General features: G+C 48.7%; 1 protein-coding gene across 2 annotated transcripts in view; it reads right to left on the bottom strand.

The window, feature by feature from the left end:
- Positions 1–345: 345 nt before the first annotated feature.
- The window catches only part of SMAD9 (SMAD family member 9), a 444811-nt gene continuing 431625 nt past the window's right edge, over positions 346–13531 (bottom strand). For both annotated transcript variants that reach the window (XM_069640626.1, XM_069640627.1), the window contains exon 7: positions 346–2403. In XM_069640626.1, coding sequence (XP_069496727.1) covers positions 2260–2403 — 144 coding nt within the window. In that variant the 3' untranslated portion in view covers positions 346–2259. The remainder of the gene's footprint in view (positions 2404–13531) is intronic.

The following is a 13531-nucleotide window of genomic DNA, read 5'->3' on the forward strand; positions in this document are numbered from 1 at the left end:
AGTGAAGTTTCTTATCACTGTGGTGTGTGATACACTTTTAAAAACATATTACAGGTATTTTGGAAAGTTGCAGTTGGTTGTCCAGAACTGTGGTGATTATTTGCAGTCATGGTCGCTGTAAATAATGCACTGTAATGCACTTTTCTGCTGTGGTACTGTGAGAACGTGAAACAAATCTGGTTTTAGACAATCTCCTGGGTGGGTGTGGATCACTATACCCACCCTTCGTTCATATCTCAGGGCCTATGTGCACTGTGTTACTCTTATCTTACGCCTAACATACACCTATCTTATTCCTATGGACACAAAACACAAGACACAAAGAATACACATGAATCAATTCAATTATAACAATAGAATACATTTATTTAGCATAACAAGGCATGATGCAAGCATTACCAAAACTATACAAATCTCAACTTTGCACCTTTTATGTTTCTGGTGCAAATCTACCATGCAATAACTATAAGCCTTACAGGCTTCGAATGCAAGCCTGTTATTCTAATGCAGTCTAATGCAAGCGTCAGCATTCCTCTCCAATCCACACCATACTTCACTCTATCTAAGACAATCCCTGTCTGATTTCCCCTTTCCCAAACCCAAAGCTCTTTGTGTGAGTGTGTGTTCCAATCAATCAGTTTAGGCCATAAACCATACTTCCCATTTGCATGTGCCTCTCTCCCCTCTCCAGCTCTGTCTTTGTCAAGTCTCTCCTCTATGCACAACTCTGCAACCAGCCAGTCAGTGTCTGCCTTGGTCTCTCTCTGCCAGATAGATCTCATCAAGGCCTTATCAGAATGCTTCCCCAAGCTCTCGATCTCCCAAAGCCATCAGATTCTGCTGCACCAAGACACCTCTCCCTCATCGAACTCAAACTCCAACATCCAACACCATCTCCAACAACAACTAAAAACAACTCCACATTCAACTCCCCTTTCCCCTGGTTATACTATTCCATGACGTACTCAAATCCCTATGGTTACTTCAAGCATTCCTTCGTTACTCTGTGTGTCAGCATTATATATTCAGGCAGTGCCTGAATGTCTGTGTATGCATGTAGTTTCACTCGCAATCACTCCGTGTTCTTGTTGTGTTCTGTGTCAATGTGACATTGGCCTATCTTTCTCATGGCCTTCTGTCTCTGCCTGTGGTGCAAAACACCATCTATTCCTCCATTCATTCCACTGTTGGCTTCATGAAATCCTCTTTCCGTGCCTGTGTGCAAGACCTCTCCCTCCTGCAAAAGCACACTCTCCCATCTATCCATGTGGCGCAGCCTCCATGGTTATCTCTGTCTCTGCGAAGCTAACAAGCCATGCTGATTAGTCTTCCTTCGCCCTCCACTCGGACAAGGGTTGTGTTAGTTGTCTCTGCCAAGCATGAATACTTGTACTCGGTGTAATTCAAAACAATCTTCGCACACCGTGGCGCTCCTCTGTGTCATTCAGTGTAATGGCTTCATACTGCCATCTAAATGCTTTCTCTATTCTCGAATGTAGTGCCTAACGCAATCAAACAATACCAAGCACTATACTCAAAGCTCAATGCATATTTCTAAGGGCACACTCACAATGCGTGATGTCTCTACAATGCATACATGTGTACATGTAACTACATGTGTAACTACAAACATACTGTGTCATTCTAAATGGCTCTACATGTCATTCCAAATATCACAGTGTGTTATTCTAAAAGCAAGTGGCTAATGCATACAAAGTGGCAGTCTAATATGTGATGTGGATAATATAATGATGCTACTTCTTCATGTACTAATCAGAACTAAACAGGATGCCATGAATAACTGGATTCCTAATAACTGGATTCCTAAAGGGGTAATCATGGATAACAATGAGTAATTATTCTCTAACAGTGAGTATAACAGAGTAATGACAACAATCCAGGGCGCTCCATTTTATCAGATTCTACAGTACCATATGTTAAACCAGGTGCATGAACAGCTTAGAATAACTTTTTAATGTTTGCAAATAAATCCAGAGCTGCACTCCATTGTCCAGAACTATTATTTCAATGAACTGCGTGCTTTTTATTTTAAAACAGTCGCAAACTATTCACAATATCACACTGTGTTTGCACCAACTAAAAGCCACAAACATATTCAGAAATAAAATATAGATACTAAATCATATTATATATACATATATTTATATACAATAGAAACCTCTCTCAGTTGTACAATTGAAATTCTGTTAGCCGTTAAATGCAATACTACACTCGTGGCAGTAGTAAGCACACTCTCGACTAAGAGACCGAAGAGATGGCATTATGCGGAGAGCCCATTTGTGTCAACACCTTATCCAACCACTGCAAGGGCCCATGCAGGTGAATTTCTATCCAACAGGGAGTGCTGGTGACGTCTTGTCGGTGGTACTCTGCTCCCCAGCCCTAAAATAAGCGAATCCAAAAGAATTAGGAAGCCATTAGGGCAAAGACCAAACCATGTCACCGTTGTGTAGTAGAAAATGTGAGTAGATGTGGGGTACAGGTTCAACAAGAGCTTTCATCAGAGAATTCAAGCCAAAACATGGCAAATACAGCACTGTGTGGCAATAACAGGATAACAGTAATGAGCATCAGATCAAGAAACAAGACTGCACTGTCCTGTACACAGACAAAAAAAATACAAAATATGACATACTGTATGATGACTAGTAGGAACAAGTTACTTACCTGTAACTTCTGTTCAGCAGCATGGGTCTTACAAGGATTCACATGCTCATGAATATTCTGCATCATCAGACTGGGAAAACTCTGTAAATATTAAAGCAACCTTAAAGCTACAACTTCTTGTTGCTTCTACAGCCTATTGCTGTCATTCTGGGTCATACTGCCCCAGCCAATGACATTCTTCCTCCCAGGCGCCACCCCTGGTGGCCATGTTCAGATTTGGTCATGCATGTAGCACGTAACGTTGCAGTAGGAACCAAGAAGAGCCAGAGTTGAAGGAGGGAGGGTTCGCATGTGAATCCATGGCGCTAATGACGGGAGGATAGCTCTGTGGCAACACGCGGCTCTTGGAAGCAAGAACACGCTGAGCAAACACAGGTTTGAATCCCGGACCCGCACTTGGAAAAAATAAAAACGAGCGTGTTATAAATAACCTGCCCTTCCACAAAGAAATTAGCGCCTAGATACCTATGGGTTATGTGCACTGTAAATAAATGCACAAATAAATAAAATAAATAAATAAGACCGATGTTGGAGAACAGGAGTTACAGGCAAGTAACTTGTTCCTTCTCCAGCACGGCGTCTTACATGGATTCACATGCTCATGAATACGATTGGACAGCAGTACATATAAACAACCATGGGAGGTGGCTAGGCTCACAGAAGCAATACACTTAACTCTGGAACAGGCTCACATCATGCAAACAGGTTGCGAATCATTGCTTGGCCAACCCGGGACTCTTCCCTGGAATCACTGTCGATACAGTAGAATCTTGTGAAGGTGTGGGTAGACCTCCACATAGCAGCTGTGCAGATGTCAAGCAGAGTAACACCAGAGAGAAATGCTGTAGTTGCTGCAATGGCTCGGGTGGAATGGGCTCTCGGCCAGTTGGTAGCGGTCTGTTGTCCAGATGATGGCAATGCATGATACAGCTGGAGAGCCACTTGAAGATGAAAGCCTTAGACAGGGCCTTCCCATGTCCCACAGGTCCAAAAATGATAAAAAGCTGGGAAGTCTTTTGGAAGTCTTTCGTGTGTGCAACATAGAACTTTAAGGCACACGCATCGTCCAGCAGTTGCAAAGATCTTTCAGCAGGTGGAGAAGGGTTTACAAAGAAAACTGGTACAACCAAAGGTTTGTTTAGATGAAAGTCTGATGGAACCTTTAGCATGAAGGAAGGATGAGTTCGCAGAACCACCTTAGCTGCATGGAACGACAAATATGGACACTTACAGGAGAGAGCCTGCGTTTCCCCAACCCGCCTGGCCGAGGTGATTGCCACTAGCATTTAGCTCACACCTAGGGGCAGGAGCCTTCACTGGAGGGAATGTTCTGAAGGGGCCCTTGAGGAACTCCTTAACAAGCCTGTGCGATCACGGGGAGAGCGTGCCTGGAGCCCTGGTGTACCGGGATATGGCGGTCAGGTGTACTTTGATAGATGCATGGGCAAGGCCAGACTTGGTAAGCGAGAGCAGGTAAGGAAGAAGCTGTGGCACCATTACATGCAGCAAAGAAATCTTCTGTGACTGGCACCACACTGTAATACGCTTGCACTTGTGTTTGTGGCAGGCATGTGTAGAGGGTGCCCTGGCCTTGGCAAAAATGTTCCTGCATTCCAAAGGCAGCAAGTAGTGTCCAAATTCTAGGGCTGCAGGAGCCAGGCTGCAAGGCTCAGAGCCACTGGGTCGTGGTGCAGGATTGACCCATCAGGTCTGGAAGGGGAGGCAGTATGATGGCTAGGACCACTGACAGATGGAGAAGGTGTGAGTACCAGACCTGCCTGGGCCACGCTGGAACAATGAGGATCATCTTGCAGTGGCAACATTTGAGTGTGTTTATAACTCATAGCAACAGAGGAATCGGTGTGAAAGCGTATAGGAAGAGACCCTTCCAAGGGAATGAGAAGGCAGCCTCCAGACGCCTGACCTGAGGATACCTGCTGGCAAACCCCTGGCACTTGGCGCTGGTAACTGTCGCAAAGAGGTCGATTTGAGGGAGACCCCACTCGTTGAAGAGGCGAAACATTTGTGCTTGGTGGAGCTCCCATTCAATGCAGGACCAGAGAGTTCACAGTGATGTTCTGAATGCCTGCCAGGTGAAATGGGACAAGAAACATCCATTGTGCAATGGCCCAATGCCACAGATTCTGCGCCCCCCAAGAGAGAACAAGTTATCACGTCCCGCCCTGCTTCCTGATGTAAAACATGGTAGTGGTGTCCGCCAAGACACGCACCACCTTCCCCTAGAGCTGAGGCTGAAAAGACTTCACAGCCTAGAAAAACGCCTGTAGTTCCAGGACGTTATGTGCGATTCCTTGTCTTCCGGGAGCCAGAGGCCTCTGGCGTATGAATGTCCTGTGTGGGCTCCCCAACCCTCTAGCGCCAGTTGTGACTGTCGCCTGATAAGCGGGAATCTGAAAGGGAGCACCCTGTGAGAGATGCAGTCAAGAGACCACTATTGCAGGGCCCGATTGAGTGATCGATTGAGAGTGATTTTGTCATTCTATGCGCTAGTGACTTGCTGCCATCTGGCATCCAGAGACTCTTGAAGGGGTCTCATCCGTAGTCTGCAAAGGGGAACTATTTGGATGCGGGAGGACATCATCCCCAGCAGGGACTTGATACATCGGACTGTTGTAACGGAAGCTGTCGATAGCCCTTCGATCTCTCCCCGGATGGCCTTCACTCTCTCTTTACTCTCTCTTCACAGACTCTCTTGCAACGCAGGTGTGCTGCCACCGGAGCCAAGTACTTGGTGAACAACCTTGGGGCCGATTTCAGGCCGAATGGCAGGGCTTTGAACTAGTAATGTCTTCCCTGAATGACAACATGCAGGAACATCTGGTGTTTGCGATGAATGGAATGCGGATGTGGAAGTAAGCATCCTCCAAGTCGAGGGTCGACATGAAATCTCCTTCCTCGAGTTGATCGAGCACATGCTGCAGCGTGAGACCATCCTGAATTTTTGAGACTTGAGTAATTTGTTGAGGTGTTGCAAGTCTAGAATGGGTCTCCACCCTCCTGGCTTCTTTCGTACCAGAAAGTATCTGGAGTACACTCGGGAGCCCCGGAGGCACTGAGGGATGGGCTCTATTGCCCCTTTGTTTGGAATGGCTTGAAGATCTTCAGTAGCAGCGCTACGTGCTGTTTTTGTCTGGGGAAGGGAGAAGAGGGAGGGCTTTTATCCTGGAATACCAGAGTTTGACCCCGTTGAAGGATATCAAGCACCCATTTGTCTGTGGAGATGTTGCGTCAATGGTTGACAAATTGTCATAATCGGCCACACACTGGGGTGTGGAAGTGAGGGCGCAGGCCCTGCACTGGGTCAGGCTTGTCTTGGTGTCTGCGTTCTAAATGCTGGAGCATAACAACGCTGCTTGCCACCTCTGTAAGCCTGGTAACGTCCCCCTATTTGCCTCCTGGGTGGTTGAATGGGAGGGCTTGCGATAGGGGGAGGTAAACCCTTTGGAGGACCTCAAAACTTTCCCTTTTGAGGAGCGAAAGGACAGCCCCCTCTGCTGGGGAGTGCCCAATGAATGTGCCGTTTCTGTGTCTGTTTTTATGGCCTGTAGGGTGTTGTTGACTGCCTTCCCAAAGAGGTAGTCACCATCGAATGGCATGTCTATGCCTTTTGTCTATACATTCACGCAGATGTTTGTGGCCTTGAGCCAACCTTGGGGGCAGAGGGCCACTTCACGACCCATCTGACGAAATCCTGAATCTGCAATGTCCAGGGCGATAGTAACTGCAAGGCTACGTCTCCGTTGTGGAATAACTCTAGGGCCTCAGCCTTCTTGTCCTCATGGAGGAAGTTGAGGATAGGTCCCAACTTATACCAAAGCTCACTGTCATATCTCGAGAGAATGGCTAAGGCGTTGGCGGCCATGATAGTAGACGCTGCCATCATGATGATGCGCTTCCCAGTCGCATCCAGCTTCTTACCCTCCTAACTAGGAGGAAGATGGGCTAGAGGACCTTTTCCTAGCCACTGCTGAGACCACCAAGTCTGGTGATGTTTGAGATATAAGGCAATTCTGGATGTGTCCTTGACTCAGTAGTACTTCTCCAAACGATCCCTTTTTGCCGGGGTCGTGTCAGGGGTCTTCATGACCAACAGACCATCCTCCCAGATGTCATCCAGAAGGAGGACTTCCCGCTCGAAAAGGAAAACTTCCTTTTTCTTCTCCTGAGGAGTGAGGTTGAATAGCTTTGCTGCCTGTGAGATCATTGAATGTAACGAACCGATCTCGTCTGGTGGAGAATCCCTGGAGCGCACCTCGACGTCAGGAGGATCCCCATCTGCGGAAACGTAGTCATTGAACTCAGTTGCACCTCGGTCATCTGGCCTAAGCCCCGCCCACCTTCTTAGCCCTGCCTCTTCCCTTCTGCTCTCAACTCTTAGATCAAGGGCGTCTCTCGCTTGGGCGTCCGAAGCAAAGGGCAGATGAAGAAAAGGGCAATTCCTGTTTGGAGCTGTATGCACCAGGAGGACCCAGGGCCCGAACCCCTGCTCAGACAGCAAGTAAGCATGCACCAACATGTATTTTCTCCCTCTGTCCCCACAGACCATCCCCACCATTAGGCAACGCCAACTTCTCCGGTACTGGGGTGAGGACAGGTGCTCCGTGGCACAGTAAGTTGTGCATTTGTAAAAGTTGTATTCTCGCGCCGCAGCGCGTGTGTGCCTGCTCCCCCTTCCTTTTGTCCCGGTTGCTTCCTTGTTTGTTGTCCCTCCCCATCCCTCCCTCACACCGCGCTCCCATTGGTTGGCTGGCCCTTTAAATCGACCACCCAAGGCACCCCCTGCCTTGGCAGCCCCCTCGGCCAAGGACCAGGGGCTAAGGACAGCTCAACTGGTGCCTGCCGGTGTCTGCCATAGTAGCACCTCACATGTAGCAGTCGACCTGCTGCGACTGATCAGGTAAGTCGAATCTGGGTGTGTTGTATTGTGCTGTGCTAAAAGACGTAGCCCACAAATTGGCACGCACAACTTGGCCGCATGCGCTCCCATGCCTCTCTAGCCGTGTGCGCTCCCTCGCACCATAGGTCCCTGCATCCTGTTCCATTTCCTCCATTCTGTGTTTCCCTTCCTTCCTCTCGCATCTCAGCCCTTCCCTCTTCGATCTATTGTGTACTATTCTGACACTGTCTCGTGCTACACATTTTTTCTGGCATTACATTTGCATTGCCTGCATTATTCTTCTAGGTTTCTGTTATGTTCTGTGCCTTGTTGACTGTACTGACTTTATGTTTGCTCTGTATGGTTCATGATATTGTGTTGCTATCCACGGTTTGTGGCATCACATTTCCATTGCCTGCATTCTTCACTTCTAGGTTCCCTGCTGACCTCTGTGTTTTGCTTTTGGTCCTGTATTGCATCTGCATTTCGTACTTCCAGGTTCCCGGTTCTGCTTTGCCTTGGTTCTGTACTACATCTGCATTTTCTACTTCCAGGTTCCCTGTTGTGCTCTTTTCTTTCTAATGGTTATGTACTGCATCTGATTTGTAAGTCTGTTCTGGTTCTTTGTTGTGCCCCCCCCTTCGTATCCCCCTTGTGCCTCCCTCTTCTCTGCCCCCCTGTGCGACCTCCCCTACCCCATCCCCTGCCTCGGCTCCCCTCTCCCTACCCCCCTCATTCCTCCCTGCATCCCCTATGGTGCTCTATGTCTCGCTGCTTTTCTATCGACTATCCTATCCCTCTCACTAAGTCTGGTAGAAAGAAGCCCAAAAGGGACATCCTTGTCTCCAACCCAGGACTCCCTTATCGCTCATACCTATACCAGTGCTTCCTCCAGACAGACCCTTACCGACATGTTCTTTGTCGTTTCTTCGCCAGACCTATGGACCCACCATATGGTCTCTGTTCTCTCTCCTTTTTCCTCTTCTTCCATTAATGGTGGCACCTGATGGGAGCCCGTCCTGGCACCCTTCCACCCCACTAAAACCATCATTAATGTCAACTTAAATGGCACTGTTTTGGTCCAGGGCCCTCAGGCCAATCTCCACCTCTTTGATAGATGCTTCCTGCGCCTCATCAACTTCCTTTCCTATCCGGCTATCCCTTCTTAGCCCTCTCTGGGTCCTCTGCTGCCACCTCTTCGGCACCCCCTTATGCTTCTCTGGCCACCCTGTTGCCTCCTTCCTCTGCCACCCCTCTGGCATGCTCGTCTTCCTCTCTGACTACCCTGCCTTCTCTTTCTTCCTCCTCTGCCCATCCTCAGGCACCTCCAACACTTCCGCAGGGTGTACCTCTGGCCTGTACCCCTCTCCGAAGTCCTTCAAATGTGGCAACCTGCTCCACATCACTACTCTCAACTCTCGTGCAGCTGTCAAACACTCCTCTTACATCTGCCGTCTCCTGGAAGAGCTTGAGTTGAATGTGCTCGGTCTCACCGAGACTTGGTTCATGGCCAGCTCTGTCACGAGTTTCGACACTCTCCTTCCCGATGACTACAAGATCCTCTCCGAACCCAGAACCAACCGTCCTGGGGGGTTTATGGGGGTAGCCTTGATTTTCCCAGAGTGGATCCCTGTTTCCATCATTCCAATGCAGCACTACTCCTCCTTTGAATGCCTGGTCTGCAGGCTCTCTATCTCTCCTGGCCTCTCCCCCACTGTGGCCACTATCTACAGGCCGCCCTTTTCCTCTCTGAGTGGGCTGACCTCTTCTCCTTGCCTCTACCTCTCAACTTCTCCTCCACTGAGACTTGAACATCCACCTGGACCCTACCAGCCCTTCTTCAGGATCAGGAGATATATATATGGGATACATTACTCACCGTAATCGTATTTCTGATGCTTGTATCTGCTTAGATTCACATGCTGTGCATAGGCCGACATCTAGTGGAAGCTGCGGAGTATTACAGTTTGTTTTTCGAAAATCGAAAAAGGGCGTCGACACAAGGCGTGCCAGTAATACTATCCCTAGTGTGACGTCCACTGTACCCATGATCCCTCACGCGTCTAGGATCCCCAGATTGTGTTTTTCCTGACATGAGGTAGCATGAGGAGTAGCGCGAGTACAGATAGTCCAAGCAGATAGACAGAAAGGTAAGACTACAAGCAACCATGCGCCTTCTCTCGGAGGGGAGGAAGGGTGGGTCGCATGTGAATCTAAGCAGATACAAGCATCAGAAATACGATTACGGTGAGTAATGTATCCCTTCTGAGGCTTGTGGAATCTGCTTAGATCACATGCTGTGCATAGATTAGCGAGCAGTACCAGAAGAAGGAGGTGGGATGTGAGAAGGGTCATGAGCAAACAGGTGTCTTAGAACCGCTTGTCCCACTTGTGTATCTGTCTTGGAATGAGTGTCAATGCAGTAATGCTGAGTAAAAGTGTGAATAGAGCTCCAAGTAGCTGCTTTGCAAATGGTGTTGAGGGGAACATTTGCAATGAAAGCCAGAGTGGCCCCAATGCCTCTAGTAGAGTGGGCCCTTGGTGTAAACGGCAGAGTCTTTTTAGAAAGAGAGTAACACAGCTGTATACAGTTGATAATCCACTTAGAGATAGCGCCCTTAGAGACGCGATCCCCCTCTCTGCCTGTAGCTACGGAGACAAACAGTTGATCTGTTTTCCTTAGCGGTCTGGTTTTATTTACATAGTATAAGACCGCCCTACGCACATCTAGGGTGTGTAGTTTCACCTCAGCCGAGCTTTGTGGGTTTTGGAAGAAAGCCGGAAGCTCGATGGACTGGTTTACATGGAACTTGGATATGAATTTTGGTGAGAACCTAGGGTGTGTGCGTAAAACCAGTTTGTCCTTGTGGATAGTAAAGAAAGGATCTTGCACTGACAGAGCCTGAATTTCACTGACCCTTCTTATGGAGGTAATGGCTACTAAGAAGGCCGTTTTATAAGTCAGGTGTTTGAGACTACTTTTATGCATGGGTTCGAAGGGGGGGCCCATGAGCTTAGCTAGCACCACGTTGAGGTCCCATCCTGGCGGTGGGTTCGAAATAGGAGGGTGAAGTCTCTTTACTCCTTCCATGAAGGCTTTAACCACTGGTACTTTCCACCACGAGACCCTGTTATGGGATGTGGTATAAGCCGAGAGGGCTGCCAGGTGTACTTTCAGAGAGTTAAAAACCAACCCTGCATCCAGCAGGTGGAGCATGTATGTTACAACGTTGGAAGGAGTGCAATCAACCGGGTTGATTTGTTTATTCTGGCACCAGATAACGAATCTTTTCCACTTGTCAAAGTAACAGTGTCTTGTATTTGGTTTCCTGGACTCTTTTAGAATGTCCATACACCTCTGTGGTAATTTGAGATGTCCAAACTCTATGACTTCAGGAGCCATGCTGCTAGGTTCATAGAGTTGGGTTCCTGATGCAGTGTTTGACCTTGTTGCTGGGACAGCAGGTTGTACCAGGCTGGGAGTCTGATGGGCTCGCACACCGCCATCCTGCGTAGGTGTGGAAACCATGGTTGTCTCGCCCACATGGGAGCAACTAGGATGAGCGTCATTGATTCCTTGTTCATCTTGTACACCACCTTCCTGATGAGAGGAGTTGGTGGAAAAGCGTACGCAAACATCCCTGACCAGTTCATCCACAGGGCATTCCCCTGGGAGTCCGTTTGGGGGAACCTGGATGCAAATCCTGGGCAATGTTTGTTTTCGCTTGTGGCGAATAGGTCTATAGTGGGGAAACCCCACTGAGAGAAGAGATCTTCTACTACGTCTCTGTGAAGGACCCATTCGTGTTCTTCTGGGAGGGGGTCTCTGCTTAGAGCATCCGCTAGGGAATTGAGCTCCCCTGGAACATGTTGCGATGACAGGAAGATGTTCCGTCTGAGTGCCCATATCCATATTTTCTGGGCAAGCTTGGACAGATTTGGCGAACGAGTCCCTCCTTGCTTGTTCAGATAGAACATGGCTGTCGTGCTGTCCGTCCTGATCTGCACCGACAAGTTCAGTAGATGGGGCTCGAACGCCTGCAGCGCTCGGAATACTGCCAGAAGCTCTAGCAGATTGATGTCGTTCTTGGCTACTGAGTGAGACCAGAGACCCTGAGCTGTGTGGTGGAGATGGTGAGCTCCCCACCCAGTCAGGCATGCATCTGTAGTAACCACTGCCTGTACTTCGGGATCGTAAAAGGGTTTCCCCTTTGCGAGATTCTCTCTTGTCCACCAGTGTAGGCTCTGTACGAGTGTTGGCGAAACGACCACTAGATCGTCCCACTGACCACTTGCCTGAGACCACTGTTTCGCCAACCATTCCTGCATGGGACGCATGCGCAGACGCGCGTGGGGGACCAGGTAAATGCATGACGCCATCATGCCCAGTAACCGCATAGCTTTGCGTACTGTTATCTGTTGACCTGACTGATAATGCGGAATTTGCAGAAGTATATTCCGAATTCTTTCTTCCGAAGGGAAGGTCAATTCTCTCTGAGTATCTAGGATAGCTCCTAGAAACTGTTTTGAGGTGCTTGGCACCAGACTTGACTTCTTCTCGTTGATAGAGAAGCCTAATTCGTGGAGGAGGTCGATAGTCCTCTGAATGTTTGATCTGCAGATTCCTGGGGTTTCCCCCGTTATGAGCCAGTCGTCTAGATAAGGGTACACTGGGATTGCCTCCCTGCGTAGGTGTGCAGCTGCCACCGCCAGTACCTTGGTGAATACCCTTGGTGCTGAAGCTATCCCGAAGGGCAGTACCTTGAATTGGTAGTGGCGACTGTCCACCTTGAAGCGCAAGTATTTTCTGTGCGCCGGGAGCATGGAAATATGAAAATAGGCATCTTTCATATCCAAGGTTGCCATGTAATCCCCCTTTTTTAGGAGTGGGATTACCTCTTGTAGCGTGGTCATACGGAATTTTTGGGGCTTGACATACTTGTTGGCAGGCCGTAAGTCCAATACTGGGCGCATTGTTAAATCTTTCTTTGGCACAAGGAAGTAAGTTGAATAGATACCCTTGTTTACCTGGTGTCCTGGGACGAGTTCTATCGCGTCCTTTAGGAGCAGATTGTAGATTTCCTCGAGGAGGATCTTTTGATGTTCTAAAGAGTGGACTTTTTGTCTTGGAGGGTGGTTTCGGGGACGTTGCAGTAGTTCTATACAGTACCCCTTGGATACCGTCGACAGCACCCATCTGTCGGATGTTATCCCTTCCCATGCCTGGGTGAAGCTGGATATTCGTCCCCCTACTGGGGTTGCATGGGAAGGGACCCTGAAATGAGCGTCACTGCTTTGGTGGAGGCGTGCCGCCTCCTTTACTGGGGCTGCCTCTGCCTCTACCACGTCCTCTTCTACTAGCCCTACCATACCCCTGGGTAGACTGTTGTGAGTTGGTGTTCCACTGTGTACCCTGGGTGTGGGAATAGCTATTTCCTCTATTGGAATTTTGGCCGCGGGGGCGACGAAAATTGCCGTTCCCTCTTTGGTTAGGTGGTTTTGTAGTTAACTGGCCAAGGGATTTGAGGGTGTCGAATTCCTCCTTAGCGTTTTTTAGTGCGTCCTCGACTGCCTTTCCAAACAGGAGATCACTTTCCACTGGTTTGTCTAAGAGTGCAGCTTGTGTTTCTGCTCTGAATCCCGACTGCCTCAACCAAGCATGTCTTTTGATGACAGTCCCCTCTGCTATAATTCTACCCGCATTGTCTGCGGCGTCTAAAGTTGCTTTTAAAATGCAGCCTGAGACGTTTCTTCCCTCTGCACAAATGCGAGATAGCTGGCTCTTAAGGGGTTCGGGAGCGGAATCTATTAGTGCTGCCACTTCTTCCCACTGATGGCAGTTGTAGCTGGCCAACAGTGTGGTGGAATTCGCGATTCTGGTTTGGTAGGCTGCCGTGGAAGCTACTTTTCTACCAAAACCATAGAGTTTCTTACTTTCCTTGTCGG

Source organism: Ambystoma mexicanum, chromosome 7q (assembly GCF_040938575.1).
Source record: "Ambystoma mexicanum isolate Mex_15411 chromosome 7q, UKY_AmexF1_1, whole genome shotgun sequence".
NCBI lineage: Eukaryota > Metazoa > Chordata > Amphibia > Caudata > Ambystomatidae > Ambystoma > Ambystoma mexicanum.